Source organism: Passer montanus, unplaced genomic scaffold (assembly GCF_014805655.1).
Source record: "Passer montanus isolate IOZ18808 unplaced genomic scaffold, ASM1480565v1 scaffold18, whole genome shotgun sequence".
NCBI lineage: Eukaryota > Metazoa > Chordata > Aves > Passeriformes > Passeridae > Passer > Passer montanus.
Genome location: NW_024365381.1, coordinates 8,985,659 through 9,008,785, shown reverse-complemented (window position 1 = coordinate 9,008,785; position 23,127 = coordinate 8,985,659). Strand labels below are relative to the sequence as shown.

Genomic DNA, 23,127 nt, shown 5'->3' with positions numbered 1-23,127 from the left:
CAGCTGTGCTCTCTAGGATATATGAGAAGGAACAGAAGGGTATTTTGGCTGTTATATAGGAAACGCATGATAAAGCCTCTTCTCGTGTTCCACTTTCTCTCCCTGGCTCCAAGCCATCCATATCTTCCTAGCTCCCCATCCCTTGAATCTGGCTCACAGGTCAGAAATAGCGAGAGACCTGGGATACAGGAGGGATTTTGTCTTTCAGTCTCCCATGCCAGGCTTGAATCTGTCAGTAGTATCTGGAAGTTCTGGTTGTTTGTTTAATTCTGATGACAAATTGGCTGAAGTAGGTCTCAGTTTCTGGTTTAGTTTTTGATTTAGTGCCTGTTTTTTTTGCTGATGCTCCAGCCTTCTGGTCATCTTCATGGTCCTCCTCTGGAGCTGCTCCAAGACATCCATGTCCTTCTTATACTGGGGACTCCAGAGCTGGATGCAGTACTCTAGGTGGGGTAGTAAAGAAAGCAGAGTAGAGAGGAATTCATTTTCTTCCCAAGCCTAGGCAGAGAAAGCTTTTCCTGTGTGATTTGATGAAAAGCAGAGACAGCTCTAAAGCTCCCACACTGCAGGCTGGGCTCTGTGAATCCTGCTATCTTTCTTCAAGCAGCAATCTGAGGCACAGAATCTCCTTCCAATTTTTTTAATTTGCTGCAGAAAGTTTTGGTGTCCAAACATCTGTGGGGAATTAGCAGCCCTGCCCATTCCTTCTGTCAAGAAAACCAGTATAGATGTGACAAGATAGTGCCTCCCTGTCAGCAGTAATTACTACTTCTAGAACCTTATCAGTAATGGTTGAGTACTAAAAAACTGAGAATACTGAATCCTCTTTCTCCATCAGAAATGGTCCCTCCAAATGAGGCAGTCCTCAAAAGGCAATCTCAAAAATTAAAGGCAAAGTGACACAATCATTCAGAAAATGAAGTATGCAACCCAACACGCATCTGTGCTTGTCCATGCTCTGATGTCACCAGCAACCAACCTGAGAGCTCCATCTGCATCCTGCTCTCCTCAACCACTCTGTAATTATGTCTCATTATACATCATTTTTGTTCAACAACTTGCTGGCTGTTTTTCACATCAAATGAATTATTCAGCAGCAGACTCTGTTCTTAATCCTAACAACAGCAGCAGTAATACTTCATGCTCATAGGGTCCTTTCAAAAGTGTGCTGGAACTGTTATTTGTTGAGTTCTTCCATGCTCTGCAACAGAAGATGGGGCTTGTTCAATGAAGTAAGAAGTGAGGCTCTCACAGCTCTCTGACATGGGCTAAGTGAGAGTGCAGAACTAGGAAACAAGTCCAGCCTCTACTACCCTACACAACTTTTCTTCCCCTCTGATCCACTTTCAACGCTGTACCAAATCTGCCAGATCCTCAGCTAGTCTAATTAGCATTATTTCCTTCAATGCCTTGAGGAGATACCGATATTTGTTTCTTACATGTTGATTAAAGACAGAAGCACTGGAATCTGTGCATTCCAACCCATGACCTACCAAGCCAAGTCCTTAGCTGCACACACTTTGTCTTGCTAGGAAAGAGCAAACAGCAAATCAGACATTCAGAATGTCTTTCTGGATGTCACTGAGTGACTCACGACCCATAAGTAAAGAATAAAAAATTATAAAGAGAAGCCAAGCCATAATCTTTGCTGAAATCAGTGCAAACTTCCATTAACTTCCATTAGTATTTTCTTCCTTTTTTCTTCTTTTTTTTTTCTCCATCTTTCATCCTCAGTTTTCATTTCTGTTGAGCATCACCTGGCTTTCTGTTCATGGTCAGGTGCATGAGCTGCTAAAAACCCAAGACACACAGAAGATTTGGAAATTCAAATCTGTGGGCTGCACTGCCTGTGGCCTTTGCTTAGAAGGTTTTGAAAGAAACATGAATCTTCTGCCTGACTGGGATATGTTGGGGAAAGGGCTTGCAAGGTGTGGTGAATAACACTTGATTTTTGTGCCATTGGTTCTTCAATGTTCCAGTCTCGCTCAGGCATTATTAATCCTGCTTATTTTGGAAGATCTGAATGTGGCTGACTCTGCAACTTAATTTAGAGGAGCGAGGAGTTGCTTTGCATGATGAAAGACACTGTGAGTGATGATCCCAACAGCCTGTGACTCTCAGCTCTAAGTGTTTTTTGTAGCTGCTAAAAGCACTGCTGAGCTTGTGCAGCAGAACTTGTTAACAATGGTACAGAAGTGGAACAGGTATAATGATTTTTCCCCACCCAAAACCTGGTACTTTATGCTGAATCTTACTTTTGCTTCTTAAAATTTGGCCACATGCATCCTTTAAAAAGCAGAGATGCAGATCTGTTCTTTCAATGGAAAAGGAATTGTGATGTCTGATTTTGCAGAATCTGACTGTTTCTCAGTCACATGGGATGCAATTCAGTAAGGAATATTGGCTGCAGAAATACAAAAGGACATGACGACAACATAGAAGAAAAACTGGAGTGAGTCAAAGCAGCCTGGGGTGAGACTTGAATGTGAGTCAATAATGTCTTGATAGTACAGCAGATATGGAAGGTGGCCTATCATATATCAGAAATGATTATCTGAGAAAATGCTTCCACTCTGTCTTGTGCAGGAAGGCCAGAGCTAGAGAAATGTCCTGCTTTCAGCACTGCACTCCAATAAACATGTAAACCACCTGGAAGAACTCCAGAGGAGAATGAGTAGAACAAGCAAGGAGCCAAAAAACTTGCTGAGTGTAAGAAATCTGATGAAAGCTGAAAGATCAGTCCTAGAGAAGAACCTTTCACAAACATAATGACTTACTGGAAAGACAGAGACTTTTTGATAATATCTGCTGCAGCTGAAACAAGAAGTAATTAGTTTAAATCACTGCAAAGGAGACAATTAAGGCTGTAGTAAGAAGTCTCTTAACTTTTCATCTATGAAGGCAATGATATTCTGTCATAGGAGGCTTTTGAGAACAGGTTAGATAAACTAAACTCAGGAGCTGTTTAACTTGATCTGACCTAATTGCCTTAAGGTAGTGGGGTGATGTACATGCTCTCTTGAGGATCTTTTCAAGTCCTATTTTCAGAGCTGGTACTTCCTCAGATTTATAGTATGAGATGACATGGCTTGGTTTGGCTTGCTCATTATGAACAGAGCTGTGAAGTCCCTGCAGGGACTTTGTGTTTATACTGCTGCTGAGTGAAAAGATCTTATCTTTTATTAGACAGCCATCTTTCATTAGTGAAGTGAGTCCATCTGACATCACAAAGATGTAAACATCTGGGATCCCTAGAGCTCCACATCAGTCTGTAGACTAACAACAGGTGAAGTGGGACATGGCTATCCCAGAACACAGAAAATAAGAAGGATATCTCTCAAGAACAGCATATGTCTTAGAAGGAGATTCATTGCTTGAGAAGAAAAATGAAGCTCATGTTATAATCAGAACCAGTACTGTTGCTACTGTGGGGTACTTAATTTTTCTGTTGATTTGAATTTTGACTGTGTGTCATGGTTTAACCCCAGCCAGCAGCCAAGCCCCATGCAGCCGCTCGCTCACTCCCCCATCAGCAGGATTGGGAAGAGATTTGGAAGGGTAAAAGGTAGAAAACCCCTGGACTGAGATAAAGACAGTTTAATAGGGAAAGCAGAAGCTGTTCACACAAGCAGAGCATAACAGGGAATTAACTGAGTGCTTGCCATGGGCAGGCAGGTGTTCAGCCATCTCCAGGAGGGATGGGGCTCTGTTAAGCCCCATCACATGCAGCGGTGACTTGGGAAGACAAACACCATCACTTCAAATGTCCCCCTCTTCCTCCTTCTTCCCCCAACTTTATATACCGAGCATGATGTCATATGGTCTGGAATGTCCCTTTGGTCAGTTGGGGTCACCTGCCCTTGGCTGTGTCCCCTCCCAACCTCCCATGCACCCCAAACTTCCTTGCCAGTGTGGCTGTACATAAAGCAGAAAATGCCTTGCCTCTGTGTAAGCCCTGCTCAGCAATAACAAAAATATCTCTATATCATCAACCCACTGTTCAACACAAATCCAAAACACATCCCCATACCAGCCACTATGAAGAAAATTAACTCTACCCCCACTAAAACCAGCACACTGTGTATTGCTGTAAGTTTCAGGACTTTCCAAACTGAGAGTGTTGCATTCCCAACCCCTGATCCGAGAGTCAAGCTATACACTTACCTGTAAACTGCAGATTCAGATTCTATTCCTGTGTACAGCTTTTTGTCTTCTGTCATATGGAAATAATTTTCCAGACATCATTCAAATCTCCCAGACTGACAGCCTGTGGAACAGCAACTTGAGCTTGCCAGGTTGAGGTGATAACTTGAGTTTCGGTTGCTGTGACATGCTGGTTTGTGATGCTCAAGGCATGGTTTTCTCTTGCTCAGCTCTTCCATTTTGCTGGGCCACTGACAAAATAACTGTTTTTCTATGTTTATATGGAAGCCCAGGCCTGTGTGACACAACAGCAGGCAGGACTGCCTGCCACAAACATTAAGAACTGATAACCTGAGCCATTCTGAGCTGCAAAAAACTTCATGGACTTTTACAGTTTATTTGCTGATGCTTGAAGTCCTTAATACTGAGGTTTTAAAGTGCTTTTAGAGAGTCCTCAGGGTGACAGTGTAGACCCAGCACCAAAGACTGGGATAGTCAAAGCCCGTGAGGGTTGTTAGCAGTCATGATGTGCCAGCTAGCTGTCAGCCCTGGCTTTGTGACACCGCCCTGCAGCTTGGGGAGCTGATGTGAGGGCCTGGCCTCTGGACCACGAAAGGGTCACACATCTGCTCTGCACAGCTGAGGCCAAGATCTTGTTTTTGTGAGCACCCGGGCTCATCCCCCGTATCCTGCTCAGCTAAAGGCCATCCAAAGGACCCCATGAAAGGGCTGGCATCTTGGCTTGTGTCCTTGGGCTCATATGCTCTCCCTGAGTCAATGCTCAGAGCCTGCCAAGAGGCAGCTGAGCCTCAAAGACAACCTACTGAATTCAGCAACTGTTACTTTGGATCTAATTCAGCCCCAACAAAATGCGGGAGACCACCTCTGAGTGAGGAATATGACATTTGTATGTGGCCATTTCTCTAACCAGAAGTTTGTAGGAGGTAATATGAAACAGCTTGGGGTTTATCTGTTGCCAAAAGTTCTGCTGCAACCCTGTACTGCTGCTGTGTGAAGTGGAGGAAGCCTGTAGAGGCTGTAGCTCTATCACCTGCTCTTTTCAGGGAGCCAAAAAATACGGTCCATCCTGCACATGGCTTTCCCTGGGGGCTGTTACAGGCCATGCTAAGCTGCTTTCTTTGGGCTGCCATCACAAAATAACACTGGCAGCTAGACTGGCTGCCAACCATCCATTGCTGGATAAGAGAAAATCCTTTGTTCCCAACTGTAAATTCCCCACGTGTCTTTGCTAAGCAAAATCAGGGAAACAGTACATCTGTTTCATCCTGGATAATTTGAATATGTACTTTTTTCTTGTGGCCATTAAAACACACTTTAATTTTAGTATCACATGCTGAGCAACATTTAGAACATGAGTCAAAGATGCTGCTGCAGGAAGAACCAGGTGCAACTACATCTGAGTTTGGACCAGTGCTGAAGCAGAAGCATTGACAGCAATAGCTCCCCCTACCAAACTGGAACAGCAGCCTGATTTTATGGACAACTTTGGTATAAGGGCTGGAAATCGAAGTTATCAAGAAAATACCAGCCTTGGAAAAAAGCTGTCATTTGCTTTGTTTCAGGGCTCAGAATAACTCTGTCATCAAAAACATAATGAAGGTGGCTTACCATTTCCAGCTAGTATAGGTCTTAAAATTATGACCCTGCTACCCCTGTTCCCCCAGCCCTGATGCTGCTGTCATGTGTTAATAAATACATCAGGATAAGGCATTTGGGCTGTTCACGACATTGAAAGCAATACAAAGGCAAAAGAAAGGGATCAGGATTTAAAGATCTAGCAGACAGCCACTCCTGAGGTCTCCTCCTTGTGTCCCCAGGATGATACTGTCCTGTCCCCAGGATGATACTCTTCCTCCCTCTGCCTCCAGAGTCAGAGCTATGGTAGGGTCTGGTTACCCAGATGCCAAAATCCTACTGGGGTCGGAAGATTTGCTATCAACTCTATCTTTTAATTTTTCTACCACATTCTGTTTTTCTATTTCCTCTTGCATTTTATTCCTTGTGTCTCCCACTCCAAAAACCCCTCTTCTGCCCTGGAGTCAGAGCTTCTGACCTGAAGTCAGGCCCTTCAGACTTTCAGATATGGGTATTGATGTCTCTTTCTCCTGTTCCTTTTCCCACCTAAACTGTCCTTTGAGATACTCTCATTCTGCTTTCTTGCTCAAACAGGATCCCAGACTCTGAATTGCATGTGCTTTTATTGATTTGTCATGAGAGTTTTAACTCAGGCTGGCTTTCACATTCAATGAAGCTCTCACTTCCCTTGGAATACCTTCTCCTTCCTCTCTCTCCATGGGGAGCATGTGTAAGCCACTATGTTCACGGCAGATTCATGGCCAGAGAAAATTCTGCAGAACGAGTAACTGGTAACAACAGCAATTGGCAACCAAGCATTTGCCCTGATCTCATTTCAAAAGAGTCAAGTAGTTGGGAAGAACAAGCCAGGACTGGTTGACTGGTCCTGCTGTGGGATGGACTGGGCAGCAGGATGTGGTCAGGGTCAGCTTTGCCTTGTACATTTCTCCCCCTAGGGCTGCACCCCATGACACCCTTGTGCACCCACCCACATGCACATTGACATATGCAGAGACTGAGGAATGCCTCCATAAATGTTGGGAAAAAAATTACTGGTTGAGATGATTTAATATTAAATAGCACTTCTGTTATTAGTAAATAGGTATTTTTCCTTTTGTTTTGAAATTATTTTTTCTTGGCAGAATTCTTTATAGAAAGCTGTTCTGTCATCTTCAGTGATAATATTTTGCATTTTAGATGTCAATATTACACAAAGTTAACAAAATCTTTGCAGTACCGAGGTAAACTGGATCTAATACCAAAAATGTACAGTTTCAGATTAATCACAGTTTTGATTTGAAGCTCTGACAATAGACAAGAGGATATATGCTCATATGCTTCTGATAGCTCAGCTCTGAGGAGAAAATAGTACAATGCAGAGAGTACATGGGTGATTCACCCTTCCTCTGAGCTCATCTGCAATCTCCTCTGTAGGCTGCGGAGCACAACGGGGAGCTCTGAGTCCTTGTGGATGGATATATGCTGATCCCGGGCATTCTGCACCTGGGCATGTGGAATCACTGAAGATCTGGTGGCAGTACTTGTATGAGAATCTGTGGTGGTCCCAAAGCCCCAGCCAAATTCCTTTTCTTATTTCCTGATGCCCTTGCCAGTTCCACCTGGCTGCATTACAAATTATTTCCTAAGCAGTGATGGGGAGCTGCCAGAGGTAGCTACCAGCTGGCACAGGCTCATGTTCCCTCCAGACAAAATGTGGTGAAGGGGAGCCCTGTGGAAGGAAAAGCTGTGGAAGTAGGTTTTGCAGAGCTGCTGCTGTGTATAAGACTTGGCTGGCAGTAAAGGAAAAAAGGAGGCTGTGGTAGGGCCTGTGAAGCCTCTCTTGGAGAGCAGCTTCATTCACCATGGCTATGGCTGACTATTGCCATATATGCCCCCTTGTTTGTCATGTAACAACAGATGCTTTCCAAAGGACAAGGAGTGAGCATGAAGGTAGAGTAAGAAGGTAATTTCTTGGGTACTACACAGTCTATTTATTTCTGATTTCAACCACAACTGCTACTGGAAAGAGTTTCTGTAGGCACAGTTCTCTGGGCTGAACAGTTTGAGCTGGCCTGTGCTGTGACAGGTGGAGCACCTGTGTCTGGGAAGCAAAGGAGAGGGAAGGTTTTCCCTTCCCTACATCTCTGGGACCACCTATATGCCCTTCCATCTCACAAGCTGCTAACTGCCTCAAAGTTACATACTGCCACGGGTTTCTTCTTATGTTCTTATCATGAATACATGAATTTGCCTTCCTTCAGTTGCAGCTGTGGGAGGAGCCACGACAGTGCCTTGTCTTTTTGTCACCTTCACTGAGGCAGCATCAAAGCTGTTGTTGGCAGGGGAGGGTGGTACAGCCTGCAGTACCTTAGTAACCTAGGAACTCCTCAAGAACAATCTCTGGAATCCACTTCTTACCAGCTGCAGTGATCTTAGTAATTGGTTATGCAAATACATGGATAGTATTAAGAAACGTGATCATTTACTGCACCCTCCCAAGCATCCCACCTGGGGGGCATGTTAGCTCACCACTGTTCCTCCTTATTTAAGTAACTCCTGCCCAATACTTTAAAATACTGTTCAGATCAAGACACTTCACCATAGAAACTTGGGAAGAGCATCACTGTCATTCAGGGTGCAGAAGAAAAGGTGAATGAAGAACCAGAGAAGATGGATAGTCAGCAGGACCTGCGTGAATTTAGTTTGATTTCACCTTCACCCAATATATACCCTCTCCTTTCCCTTCTCCTGCTCCTAGGAAAAAGGTAAATCAAAAAGGTATCATAATGGGACTGAGCATAAAGAAAACAGTGCAGATAAACCCTCTGGAGATGTGCTGTGAAGAATGACAACACAGCCACTCCTGGGTCTAGTCAATGTATTTTGGGGATAACATTTACACAGATGAGGCTTGCAGAGGAATTCTGGGGAAGCTAAATGGAGATGTACAACTAAAGGAGTTGCTCTGCACTCAGGACTCTCCTTTTCATCTTAGAGGCTCCTGGATTTCACTAGTAAGCAAGAACATCCAGACCTTTGTTTCCCATCTGTTCCAGAAAGTAGTCATACCCTTTCCCTAGTTTAAACAAAGATTTCTCCACCCTGTTCAAGCCACCTTTACCAACAGCAACTGCTAACACATATTTGGAAAATTTCCACAGCCAGCATCTGTTTGTCCTCTCTTTGCACTTTCAAAAATGATTGTGCAGCAGGAAGGAAGCCTCCGCCTCTTTTGCCCCCTCCAAGTGGAAAAATCACATCTAATCTTGCTGTCTTTTTTCCCTGCTGTATATCCTGCCAAAACTGGGTCCTGTTATGAACTGCAAATAGTGTGTCTAAGCCTTTGGTCACTTTTTTCCAGTTCAATTATCATTTTGCCCATGAACCTGGGTTTGGCTCATATTTTGCATCCCGTGATCATCTCATCCTTCTCTTTTCAACCTCATTTCCTGCTTGCTGTCCTACTGCTCTGCATGGCACCTGCCATTTTGTTCCTGCTGTTTTACCATGAGGTGGATGAATGGGCTCACTTCTCATTGCACTGTGGACATTTTAGCCCTGCTGGGTATAGGTAGAGGTCTGTGTTCATTTCCCTGTGTACTGCATGTTGACATACAGTTCACCACCTGGCTGAGCTAAAGCTTTGTTTACTTTTTTGGGGTTCCATGATGTGTATCTTCCCATTGCTACTTGACTGCTCTGCAGAAACATACCATCAACTTGTAGTGGACATGGCTACCTCCAACAATGTGGCTCCAACTCCCTACAACAAGGTCTTTGTAACTTGGGTTACAAAGAGGGTGTAAAAAGGGTGTACAGAGAGGTTACCCAGGGTGGCTTCTGCCCACACCTCCACATCTGGCTAAGGACCACTCACTGGAAAAGGTATGTCCATAATTCTCTCAAACTCAGTGTCACTGCATGAAACAGTCCCCAACCCTGTTCCCTCTATGGTGACATCCTTCTTCCAGCCTCTGATGCGAGTGTCACTGTTTACAGGTGCCCTGGCTATGTGTCAGTGTATGTAAGGACAACAGTTTTCTGAAAGAAAACAGGTTGTTGTGTAGGGTCTCTGAAATATTTTTCTTATGCACATTCAAAAACTTCCCTCTTTCCTCTACCCTTTGCAGTGCTTCTGGAGGGAAAGATGCTTAAAACTGTGGAGATTGGAGACTGCTGTGCCCTTTTTATATTACTATACACATGGCACTGATGCAGTGACAGTACGTCAGTGAAGCCACTGTGAGGGCTAAAATTGTTCCCAGAAAAATGACAGTCATGGCCCTACATCTCCAGTGGCTGGAGAATGCCCTTTCTCTTACATTAAGGTCATGAGTAACAAGCCTGCCTCTGCTTGCATGAGCTTTCCTGGGGCAGAGACTGTTTGCTTAGGTGGTGTCCTCTTCTGCATTGCCTGCAGGATGAATCCTCATTTCACTCCTAGTGAAGAGACACATGCAGCTGCAGGATGAACTGTCATCAGCAACATAAAGTAGGGGAGAGTCACCTCTATTTGAATTTTTTTGTGTGCTGTGATATATTTAGGAGATAGAAGACTGCATGTGCCTGAGAACCAGAACCTTACTAAAGCTGCCTTTTAAGCAATACTAGGTACATCTTAACTTGCACCCAAGCACATCTCTGCCTAACCTTTATTTTCTGGTCTGGTTAACAACAGAATTTCCCGCATTTATCCTCTCTGTCTTTAAATCATCTTCGTAGCAGCTGTAGTTCCATTTATTGTTTAGATATCTGTAGTGATGGGCAGGGGTGCCTGCTGTTTGTGACCCAGATGTGTGAACCAAGGGCCATCTGAAGAAGGTGGCAGTGCTGTCTCCAGCAACCCTTTCCTTTACAGTAGCTGCACACTGTTCCTGATTTTGGGAAGCAGATGCTCTCCATCTCCCACCTGAGTAACATGAACTTCTGGTGCCATCTCAGTTGATCTTAAGTTCTACACAACTGAGGTAAGTCTGTTTTATTTCAGGGACTTATATGTGACTTTTAGATGGTCTCTTCCCCACCACCAATGTGAGCTGAATGTGTTCCTGTACTAAATAATACAACTGAAGTTTTTTTCAGAGACAATGACAGAGATTTTATAAAATTGTAGAATCATAAACATCCTGAGCTAGAATGCACCCATAAACATCATCAAGTCCAACTCCTGGCCCAACAGAAGGCAACTCCAAGAGTTACACCAAGTGCCTGAGAGCATTGTCCAAAAGCTTCTTAAACTGTGTCAGGCTTGGTGCTGTGACCACTTCCCTGGGGAGCCTCTTCCAGTGCCCAACCACACTCTAGGTGAAGAACCTTTTCCTAATATCCAACTTAAACCTCACTTGACACAGCTTCATGCTGTTGTCTTGGGTCCTGTCATTGGTTACTAGAGAAAAGAGATCAGTGCCTGCCTTTCTGCTTCATGTTGTGAGGATGTTAAAGGCAACAACGAGGTCCCCCCTCAGTCTCCTCCAGGCTGAACAGACCAAGTGATCTCAGCTACTCCTTATAGAGCTTCCCCTCAAGGCCCTTGACCATCTTTGTAGCCCTCCTTTGGACACTCTCTAGTAGCTTTGTACCATCTTTTTATTGTGGTGCCCAAAACTGCCCCCAGCACTCAAGGTGAGGCTGCCCCAGTGCAGAGCGGAGTGGGACAATCCCCTCCCTTGCCCAGTTGGCAATGCTGTGCCTGATACACCCCAGGACATAGTTGGCTCTCCTGGCTGCTAGGGCATACTCTTGGCTTATATTCAATTTCCCTTTTCTCTTGATGTTTCTCTAACAACTCCCTTGAATTTTGGCTGGAGAAAAATATGGCCAGATACCACAGCTGGAATGTGAGATGCCACAGCCAATTGTCTGCAGATACCATGTCTGCTGGAACCAAAGCACACAGCACTTGGCCAAACTTTGTCTGTTTAGCTTTGTTTCAGTTTCTGTGTTTCAGCTGAGGGCCAAGTGAAATAACTCTGGCTACACTCACTTGACACTGACCACCATGGGATGAAACCACTCATGTATATCCTGCAACTGGGAACATGTCCCTTTGGGCCACTGTTGGGGCAAGTCACACTGAGAATATGTTTGTGGCACTTACTGATCCCATTATTGGCAGTTTCAGAAAAGGACCTTTGAGCCAAGGAGACAGAGCTCTCAGAGAAGATCAAACTGCTGGAGAAGGTCTAAACAGGCCCTCTGGGCTGCCAAAATAGGCTCCAAAGCTGTTGGTCCTGCCCTGTTGTCAGCACCACACTCTCCTACAAAAGAAAAAAACAGGACACAGGAAGAACCAACACAAGGTGGGAGAATCAAGACCTCAATCCAATGTACTAATAATACTTAGCACTGTACATCACTGTACTGTTACTTACAAACATTAACTGATACATCCTCACAACACCCCTGCGAGGTAGGGAAGTATTATTATCCCTAGTGTACAGATAGGGAAACCGAGGCACCAAGAGGCTAAAAGTGACTTGCCCAAGATCACACAGCAAGGCATTGGTAGAGCCAAGGTAAGAATGGAGACGTCCCTTGTTCCCCACCCCATGCTGCCCCTCCCTACATAATGTTGCCTGTCTGGACATGGGGAACCGAAGAGGCTCCTTTGAAAAGCAATGCCCAGACTTGTTGCCTATGAATAATTTTTATTTGCCTTTAATGAATTATTTCACAGTTTTTCCCTCACACTGTACACCATGCTTTCACAGTCCATTCAGCGCTCTGTGGTGGCCCACAGCCTTCTCCTCTGGCACCGGGACAGCTCTGCAGGGGGTTCATAGGGTGCTCTGTGCTTTCATCAAGAGGATGTTTAGAAACAGTTTTCACTGACATTAGACTGGGAGCATGTGAGCTCTCACTGAAGACCAATAACACACACTGGAGAAGCAGGCAGAGGGAACTGATGGTAAAAAGGCATTTGCTGTTCCCTGTGGAATGACCAGTGGCTCTCTTGGTTTCTTAGCTCTTCCAAGCTCCAGTGATCACTCAGAGCAGAAACCCTCTGTCTTCAACTTGCCTGGTCAGGAAGTCGTTGTTCTGGGGGTTGTTTCCCTAATAGGTAATAGGCAGTCAGTTCAGGACCAGACAGGTCCCCCAGCATTGCCTACTCCAGGTGTGTGACACTGTCTGGGAACAAGGCTGGCTGTAGTTGTTGTGCTCTTTTGCCACGGGGAAGGGGTATTACCATGGCTGGCAAGCAGCCATATCCAGCGTCCAAGTCTCTTTCATTTCAAAACTGGTATTCAATGAAGAGCAAGGGAGAGTGGATGGATGAGGAGATGAGGATGAGGCAGAGCAAATGGGAAAATCCACCAAATGAGCTTCTAGGAAGGAAATGTTCCCCCTTGGGCACTTCAGCTGAAGTGGCTTCATTTTCACAAGGTTTCCTTCTCTCTCTGGGAACATCTGCTGAGCTTCATCTCTGTCAGCTGGATGTATCGTATGACATTGGTATCTGCAGGGAAAGAACACACAGAGGTATGGTGGTTACACAACTCCCTGTGGCAGACAGACAGAATGCACCTTCATCCCTGGTACATCACAGGGGAGCAGCATGGCTCCAGTGCTGTGTGCTGGACAGCACCATTTGGAAGGGGCACTGAACCAAAGCCGGAACCTCTGGTTTTGGAGAGCGTGGTCTGAGTTGCACTCACCATCCCTGTTGCTCACAGTATTGCCTCAGCTAGTTTGTACTTTCTGCCAGATTATGCTTGGTCAGCACAGTTGAACTCACACAGCTGGAACTATCCAGGTCATCCTTGCCTTTATTTGTGGAATGACACACCTCTATTGCTTCTCTTCCCTGCAGTACCTGCATGCAAGCCCCTAAAGGCATTTTGTGTACAGTTACACTATGCCTTTTCACTCTCCCCCTCTGTTACAGCCTGTTCCACTCTTTTCACATTTTTCCATGATGAATAGAATTGGGAAGAGCATCCTTCATATAGTCTTATACCCCTTCTTCCCTTAAATTTTCTGCTTGGATATCCTTCCACCATTACACTCTTTCTGCAATTTCTGTCATATGCTATATGGTGCATACTGCCTTGTCTAATGAAGTTCCTAGAGGTATTAGAGGTACAGAACCACTGATCCATCCTAGTAGAAAGCTGTGATATCCCAGCAGCATGCAGGTGATATCTTTCTGCAATTTCTGTCATATGCTATATGGTGCATACTGCCTTGTCTGTCTTGTCTAATGAAGTTCCTAGAGGTATAGAACCACTGATCCATCCTAGTAGAAAGCTGTGATATCTCAGCAGCCTGCAGCTGAGCCTTCTTGTTCCTTCCAGAATTTCAGAGCATCAACACACCACGCAGACTATGTGTGGCCTCAGCCCTAAGGGAACCTGATTCACCCTGAATCACAGGTAGATCTAAATGAGTACATGTCTCCAGACAGAGCCAGTGATTCTGAACTCATGGTCAATCCTCTCTTAAATCAAGCAGATAGAAATATCACGAGGGTAACTTCACACACTCATGGAACCCACCAAGTGGCAAAAGCCATGTAGTACCAGAACCAAGCAAGTAAAAACACAGCCACTTTCACTTTTATATTGACTAAAAAATGGTTCTTTGCTCAGAGCCTTGCTCTGACAGCCAACCAGGGTCAGTTTGGTCCACTGAAGTTATTAGATCCTCAGACACCAATCAGAAGTGCAATGCAGTCCAGAGGACAATCTTGTCTCCTCCCCATTCAAACTGCAATGTGTTCCACACCAGCTATGGAAATGAGAAGTGCTTCAGCTTTCAAAGTGATGAGCAAATTACTGGCAACATGTCCAGCACTAGTGAGGGTGAGTATTGTACCCCCCAAAGCAGTTGTGGGTGCAAAGCTTCCTTTAAAGATGAGGACATCTCTGTTGTGCTCTCTGCCAGTGCTGAATTAGTGCCAGACAGATCAGTTTTCTGCCAGACAGAGCTATCCACAAACATGCCATGGGGCATCTGAGGGCCATGGCCATGTTGTTATGACTTTTCAAGTTGTCTCTGGTGAGGTGGGTCTCCCTGCTGAGTTTTCTGCAGGTTCAAGTACATCATCCTAGGCACTCCAGAGGGTGGGATTTGATGACTAAGCTCCTTGACCCATTTGGCACATTTTTAATGAGCTAAGAATTCTGTTGTTGCTTCTGTCAAACAAGATGCACCAGCATCCTGGACTGTTTATGCATTAGCACTTTTTACCAGCCTAGCAAATTTTAAAGCAGCTTTTTAAAAAACAGAATTATTTCAGTTGTGCCACCTCCTGGAATGAAGAAATTCAGTTGAGGGGGTAGTCCTGAATTTTACACTTAAAATGAAATTACTGCAGTTGGCTGACTTAAAATGAAATGAATGCTGGGCAGTACACACAGCCTGAGCAGGGTTCTGCCATGCTGCCTGCATTTCACTGTGACCTCTGCTCTGTGGTCTTCTAGGCTCTGATGGGCTGTGCTCTGGGTACACATCCCTACCGCTGACACACGTTTGGAATGCCTGCCTGGTGCAGGTGAGAAGGGATAACTGTGGGCATGTCAGGAGATCCCATCTGCCTGGGCCCGCAGAGACCCAGCATCTCACTGAGGGGGCAGAAGTGGGCTCATAACTGGGAAAAGTGGCACCCTCCTTTGGCTTTCAGGTAAGGTAGTGACTGCTGATGGCACAGCTTCACTCACCTGGGAGATTTCGACATACCTGGCAAGCCATTGTGGGTAGATTAAATGTAGGAGAATAGAGATAATGGTGAAGGTAATCTGGCCCCTAAGGAGTTCCAGCTGTGCCAATTATCAAGCATTAAGAACAAGCCTGCCCTTAATAGGCCACAGCTGGATCAAATTAAGAGGGGTATTGTAAAAGAGCAGGTTGGCTGGTTGAGATGTGGCATGGAGTTGGCTGTGCTCAGAAGAAGGAGTCAGTGCTGTGAGGAGCTGCCCATGAGAAATCACCAAGAAGGTTTGAAACCTTTGCAGCAAGATGGCAACAAGCCATGGGCAAAATAATTTGTAGCCCAAAAGAGGGTGGGAGACGCTCCCCTTACAAGCTATTTACAGATTTCTCAGGCTGGTTTTGGCATGTTTTACTTCCTTTGTGAGGACCATTATTTTACTAAGGAAGAATAATGAGAGCAGCACTCTGTTTACAGGAGTGGAGCCCTGTCTTTGTCAAGTATTTTTTACTAAATAGTATTGCACCATACTAGCTCTGCCTGCAGAAGTATTTCAAAGTTATGTGGAAATGTTAATGAGAAGACAGATCCACTGATCTCTCAGTGGAGAAAAAGTGATGCCCATTGGCTGATGTGGAAATAAGTAAGAACAACTCAGGTAAGGGGTCACACCTATGCAAAGAGGTACTCCTAGAGCTCCAATGGGAATGTGTTTCCTGGCTCTTAGGACTGTGCCTGTATCTCTCTGCAGAGTGGCCTAAGGCTATTTCAAAGGTAATTTCTGCTTCCCCTGTGGGTTCAGAGCCCAGTTGCTTTTCTGCTGTGCAGACACCATGGTCTGGGTTATGTTCCTAGGATTTCTGAGCCGTAGGGGTGCAGGAAGGCAGTGCCTGAGTGCAGCTGTGAGCCCGCGCTGCACAGCACAAAAAACATCTGGTCCAGGCAGCCCACAGGATGTCTGAACGGGGGCTCCCAGTGCAGGGACAGCAGGGACCACTGTTTGACATTACTAGGCCATTCCCAGCTGATGGTCTGGTCTCAATCCCAGTCAGTCCCTGCCGTGACAATGCAGCCCCAGAGGGAAAAGGCTGAACAAGGCTTGCAGCAAGGTGCATGTTTGGCTGCCTATGCTGCCCCAACATCTGGACACAGAGCTCATGGAGGGTCCATGCATGCTGTACGTGACTTAACAGCAGCTTCCCTCTCCCTTAGCAGGAGGGTTATACAACTATCTTGTGTTATTTCGATCTGCTTTTGTGATTTTTGTTTGGAGGTGCACAAGAAATCAGTCCAGATCCAACCTTCCTTCACCCTGGGCAGATAGTGAATAGCCAAAAGGGATCTGCTGTTCTGACAGCCCTTTAGAACACTAAACCCCTTTGCTAACTAATTCCTCTTTACCATTCAAAAGCTCTCCCATCAAAGAGAATAACTGCCAGTGATTTGTGCCAAAAACATTCCTTATTAGAAAAAAAAAACCACACAGAACATGACTGCAATAATAACCAGTGAGCCTGGTGAAACCTCAGATAAAGGAAAACAATCACACTTCACAGATGGAGACATTTAAAATGGAGACACTGACTTATTCCAGGTCACATAATAATTCTTGATAGTGCTGCCTAATTCCTATTACTGCATTTTAACAGACACATCCTTTTTTACTGTGCATATTCAATTCTTTCCCCCTGAATGCCCTTCAAGTTTTCCATAATAATAAATAAAACAGTGGAACAACAGCCTTGAATGGTCTGCAAATAACAGGAAAGAGTCTGATGCAGAGCTGAAGGCCAGAACTGGGTTTTGTATATGTTAAGGGCCTTTAGGGACACTTTCTGGTATGTTTTTGTAGCAAGTGGTATTTGAAGTTGTTGCTCTTGAATAAATTAGTATGTATTTCAAGAAGCAATGAGGAATACCAAATAAATAGTATCACGAGGAGGGGGGTGGTAAGGGAGCACAGAAACCTATTTAAAAAATGGAAGCTAGGCTGTTCAGCTAAAAGAAATTTTTCACATCTAAATCTAGTCAAAACTTCAAGGTTAGGATAACTTATTTTCCACTGACTACTTTTCTCTTGCATATGCTTCTCCATTTCCTGGCTCTGGCAAGGGCTGAAAGCAGAAGGGCACACTGTAAACTAAAATAGGCTAAACTGAGCTTTGAAACACATTTGCTCTGGGAGTGTGGGGTGCACAGCTGTGCTGTCAGACTGCATGGAGCCCATGGCCAAGCACGGCAGATGGGACCAAGCACCCTTAGGGGAAGTGGAAGAGGAAGGAGATCCCAGCACACTCCCAAGCACACCCTCCCTGATGGTCCCCCAGGGCACAGCCACTGCAGGAGCCCTGCAGGGCCAGTGCCTGTAGGACATCAAGCACAGCCAGCTTCAACAGCCTCCCTTCCCTCCTCTAGTTCAATAATTATCAGTTCCACCATGCTCCACCAGGACCCAGGCTTGCCCCTCTTTCCCATCCAGTTCTCACTCCTCTCAGATTCATATGAAGAGCTGCTCTGTAGGATTTTCTTTGCACATGGCTTCCATTTTACTTTCTTGAAATTCTTTAATGTTGAGTTCTGCAAAATTCCTTTCTATTTAAAACCACAGTGTTGTTTTATCTCCCTATGATTTCTGAAAAATAAAAGCATCAGCTCTGCCTCACCCTCATCTCTGGCCTTTCACCCACCTTCTGAAGCTGGGCAAGTTAGCATTGGAGATGGTTGCTCTGGCAAGGCTCAGTTGTTTGGATATATAATTTTATTGCTGTCCCCAAATGAACTGTATGGTTTTGACAGATGGATGACAGATAGTTAACAAGGAACTGGCTGATTTCATGGCAGAAGCTGAAGCATCCTGATGAATGCTTTGTGGGTAAATGTCTGTCTCTTTGATTAAAGTAGAATACTAACCCTTTACTGAGATGCCAGAAGGCTACTGAGGATAACAAGTAGTCTCCTGGCATTGCTAAGGGGAAAAAGTTTTTTCTCAGAGAGTCAGAAGATGTAATGGTTGGGGTACACTCTTTCCCTGCCCTGCTTTCTTCTTCAAAAATAAGTTAGTGAGGAAAAGAGAGGCAGGATCCCTTCCACACCTCAGCATTCCAGCAATACTGTCTTCTTCCAGGTCATGCTGCAGCCTTGGCAGCAGTTAATCATTGGGCACTGTGACCTTGCTGCACTACCCACGAGTGCTTGAAGGGGAGTCCAGGCAGGACATACAGTGAGTCATGCATGCTCATCCCTGTGGAAATCAATGCAATCAAGTCAGGGGCAGATGACATCTCATGGAAGAAATACAAAAGCACAGCACTCAGTGAAAAGCCACATCCCTGCTCCCTTCCCCATACCTGTTGGCTGGCGGGATCTTGCTTCTTTCAGGTAGTAGAGTGCCTTGTTGAAGTCACCCAGGTGGTAAAATGCCACTCCCGATCGATAGAGCGCCTTGAAGTTCTCACCTTCCTTCTGCAGCACTTTGAGGCAGTACTCCTTGACCCGCTCGTAATTCACCAGCTCGGCCTGGAGCAGGCAGGCTGCAGGGCATGGGGAGGACGGCAGACAGACAGACAGGAAAACATTAGTGCTGGAGTTTCCCCTGCTCTTGCAATGTTCACCGGAGAGCAGCTTAGGTGAGGGAAATGACTCAGCCCCGTGATGCAGAAAGGGATTGTTTGCCAAACCCGATTGTTCGCAATTTAAATACCAATGCTTCTATTTTTGGTATTCCAAAGCAAAGGGATTGTGTTTACTCCCGGGTGACATAGGCACGTGAAACACCGGGGGAGAGAGGGAGAACATAAACACCCCTCCACAGCTCTGGAACGCCACAGTCTCGTGGCAGTGGCTGGCTTCATTTGTTGTGAAATCACTCCCGGACTGAGCGCTGGAGCTCTGAAAAGTACAAAAAGGTGGACTAACAGTTATCCGACAAGGAAAAAGGGGATAAATTGGATCAGATTTCGTATTTGGCTTCATCCAGGGCTCTTAGGCTTAAAAATAATATGTAATTGCCTTTTATCCATGAGATCCTGTACAGAGTTCTGCTATAGGAAATGGCAAGGGGTTCTGCCCTGCTGGAATGTGCTGTCAGCAATGCAGAGACACCTGGAGCTGTAGTACAGGGAATAAATGTGCTATGCTGCCTGCTTTCTGCTAAGCAGAAAGTTACAAGTTCATTCCCAGAGGTGAGTTCTACCGACTTCCTAAAAGAAAAGGCAAACAGTAAATAAACAACATGCTGAGGGTTCTGTGTGCTGAAGGACAGTTGCTGCATAAATGTCTAGGAGCTGAAGAAAGTGGCCGTTGTGAGTTTCCCACAACTAGGAGTGAAATAAAGAGGAAAGGGGAAGATCCCTGAGCCACACTTTACAGCCGTGCTCATGGTTTTCTGTAGGGCCCACTCCAGTGGGCTAAACCTCATACAGGTGACCTGAGCATTAAGAATGGCTTGGGGAACACTGACAAAAACAGGAATGGTGCTGTCACAGTTCCAGGGTGCTGCAACACAAGCCCATCTAGTGCTGCAATCCAAGGCAACTTCGAGAATTACACAATTTGGGGAAGGAAGGCAGAATGCCACTGCAAGGATCAGTTCAGAGGCTGGCAGTGTCAAGTGCCAGGGCATGGGGAGAAATTTCCCATGGCAGGTGGTGTTACTCAGTGTGTCTCTGGCAAGGAGGAGACTTCAGTGCTCCTGAAAATCCAAGTCATCACAGGTCAGGTGCCACCAATGAACAGCCAGACTTCATTTCTTACATGGTAACTGCAGCTGAGAGGATGTGGTGCTGGGTCAGAAATGTGATGCACTCCTTCATCCCCTTTCCCCATACCCCTAGAGTAAGCCCTACGACCCTTTCTGTATCACACTTTGCTTTATGAGGAGGCTGGCTAGATGACTTCCAGAGATTCCTTACTAACCTAAATTAGTCCAAATCCACAATTACTTAATGTGGACAAAATACATTTCTAGCACAAGGTACACCTTCAAAACTTAAAACAGCCTACTGGGAACAATCATAAACAGAGCACTGATGCTAGAGACTAATTTAACAAGGACTGCAGAAGCAGTTCCACTGCAGGTAGGTTGTTTAATGACAGAGCCATTACTAACAAGAGCTGTGTCCCATTTGCTTTAATAATGGAATGTCAATATATTCTAACAGCTCCTGCCATTTTGTGCATAGGTATTTTGAAAGATTCTGATTTTTTATTTGATTGCCAGTTAAAAAACATATATTTCTAAAACCTTAGTGGCATTTCCTTATCCAGAGTTTGTCCCTTCCTATTTGTCACACATTGATTTTTCTCACTCTGTTTCTAATGGAGCTTGAAATGACTGTGCCTTGTTTTTCTTTATTTTTTAAATCTATTGAAAAGATGGCTGTGTAAATTTACTGCTGGCTTCATTGCCCCAGAAACAGGATTGCTTTGTTTATCTGCTGGCCAGTAACATGTACAGCAGTGGCAGTAGCTTTCTGCACACTGCCAATCTGAGCCAGCTTTTCACGTTCTGCCTTTCAGAGCAGCTAGGGGCTGGATTTCAGTTTCTCTGTTCATTTGCTTCTTGGTATTTCCAGTGAGAGTCACAGAAACGACTCTGGGAAAAATGACAGGTGGTCTATTCACGTATATTAACTCAGTAATTCCATACTGTACTTGCTTCACGTATTCATTGAAAAGGGAAGAAAAACTCTCCCACATCCTGCTATTTCATAAACCCAAATGGATTTCCAGATATCCAGCTGGGTTCTTTCTGTGACTCATACTCACAGTAAAGCTTCTGCAGGGCATTCCCGCTAACTGTGCACGTGGCGGGGAGAAGTCAGCACCACATGGCCAGCAGGAGAGACGTGTGTGTATCTGAACAAACAGAGCAGATGGATGTGCAGGAAGCAGTTCTGCTGGAAGAGCTGGCCACTTGGAGAGCCAGTGTTGGAAGCGGCTGTTGGAAATGAACCTGAAGGGAGTATCTCCCTTATAAATATTTAGACATGCGTGCTTCCGGTTCTTGGTGGCCTGAAATGATCTTAATCTACTGTGATCCAACAAAAATATTGAGGCTGTTAGTAATTCAGCTTTCAGAAATGGAGGAGACATGGACTCTTTGTACTTCTTACCTAATTCAGTCAGGGGAAAATTGTTTTGAAAATGTGTTGTTTTCCTAAACAGATGTGTAACTCTGGCTGGGAGTGTTTCTTTACCACATCAAACACCTTTTCACACTCCTTCTAATTTCATAATAGGTCCCCGGTGAATCCTGCTGAGGAACAGAGCTCACTCAGAGAAACCAAATCTAGAGGTTTATCCAGACCATCCTTCTGCTTTCTTGAAACTGAATGGGCTGGATCCTGTACAGCACCAGCTCTAGTAACTCTCTGGTGATTAGAAGGGTGCTCTTTACTTGCAGAGGCAAACTACAGTTGCCCATTCCCTGCAGGTCTTGTTGTCATTGTAATACAGCACCTGGTGATTACATCTCCCCCACTCAGAAAGGCTGCTTACCCTGCTTCCAGCAACATGTGACACTTATCCATCATATTTGGTTATCGTTCTCAATTTGGCAGCTAATTCATAGTGTCAGCTTAAGCAATAAGTAATTCTTAACTTTTAAGCCTATGTATGTCACATAGTGATGAAGAATCCCCATCTGCTGTAAAAAAAAATCAAATAAAAGCCATCTTGAAACTACTGGGTGTAATGTGCCTTGGGAACAGGGAGAAGGCTAATACTATTAGCTCCAGAGGAGGGGCCCTGTCCATCACACTTCCCAACTGCCTGCTGATGTTTAAGCAAGCAAATAGAAAATTTGGCTGTTTTTCTTCTCAAGAGTAATGTTAAGCCTAGATTTGTACATTTTAATTAGTGGATTCAAATCTATGCCATCCAGCTCCATTTTAGAGGTGCAGTACAGATCTGGTACCAGTAGATAAGTGAGCTAGTTTGTATAGCCCTATTCAGCACAAGGTTGAGCAAAACAAAGATTAAAGCACCTGTGGAGCCAAAATACATCTACAACTTTAACATTTACCAACAGCTGTTGTGAGCAATGATGGGAAGTTATAACTAAAATCCTGGCAGTTGAGGGGTTTGGATTCTCCTTTATTCCACCCTGAAACAATTTTGAATTTCAGAGTATCTTTCAGGACATTTTCTAGGCTTGACAGGTACCAGTGAGAAGGGATCCTTGACAGCTTTTTTATTTCTAAGGCTAATAACTTTGTTTAGGAAACATCACTACATTTCTATACTGATTTTTGTTTAGCTTCAATTTGGTAGCTACATGTTACCTTGAAAAGCCTAGGTAGCTTGTTGTGTTGGTACTTTGAGACCCTGATCAAGTCCTTCATCTTCTCTTTATTAGCTTGTATAAAGTTGCATCTGGAATCTCCTACTAAAAAAAAAAAACCAAAAAAAACCAAAAACCTTTTCAGCTTTCCTAACTTCTATAGCATTCTCTGAACCCTCAAAATGAAGTTCAACTGAAAGTGCTGTCAGTTAGCATCTTAGTACAGAAATCTCTTCTGTGAGAATACCTCTGCAGGTTATGCAAAACACTCAGTTTGGCCCTAACTTTTGGCTTCTAATTTTGGCTGAGCTAAAAACTAACTCTGGGAGTAGCATGTCCAGGCTTTAACATGGACATTTTGAACAACAATATTAAGAGACTTGCTTAGCTGGGAATGTTCACCAAAGGGCAAATCTTCATTCCAGAACAATTGTCCAGACACATTTTATACAGGCTA

General features: G+C 44.7%; 1 protein-coding gene across 1 annotated transcript in view; it reads right to left on the bottom strand.

Annotated features, from left to right (window-relative positions):
• Nucleotides 1-12,038: 12,038 nt before the first annotated feature.
• TTC9 (tetratricopeptide repeat domain 9) overlaps nt 12,039-23,127 on the bottom strand; it is a 28,899-nt gene continuing 17,810 nt past the window's right edge. Inside the window, exons 3-4 of the mRNA XM_039704921.1 lie at nt 18,736-18,918; nt 12,039-13,195 (exon numbers count right to left, since the gene is read on the bottom strand). Of these exons, the coding sequence (XP_039560855.1) occupies nt 13,116-13,195; nt 18,736-18,918 (263 nt within the window). The 3' untranslated portion in view covers nt 12,039-13,115. The remainder of the gene's footprint in view (nt 13,196-18,735; nt 18,919-23,127) is intronic.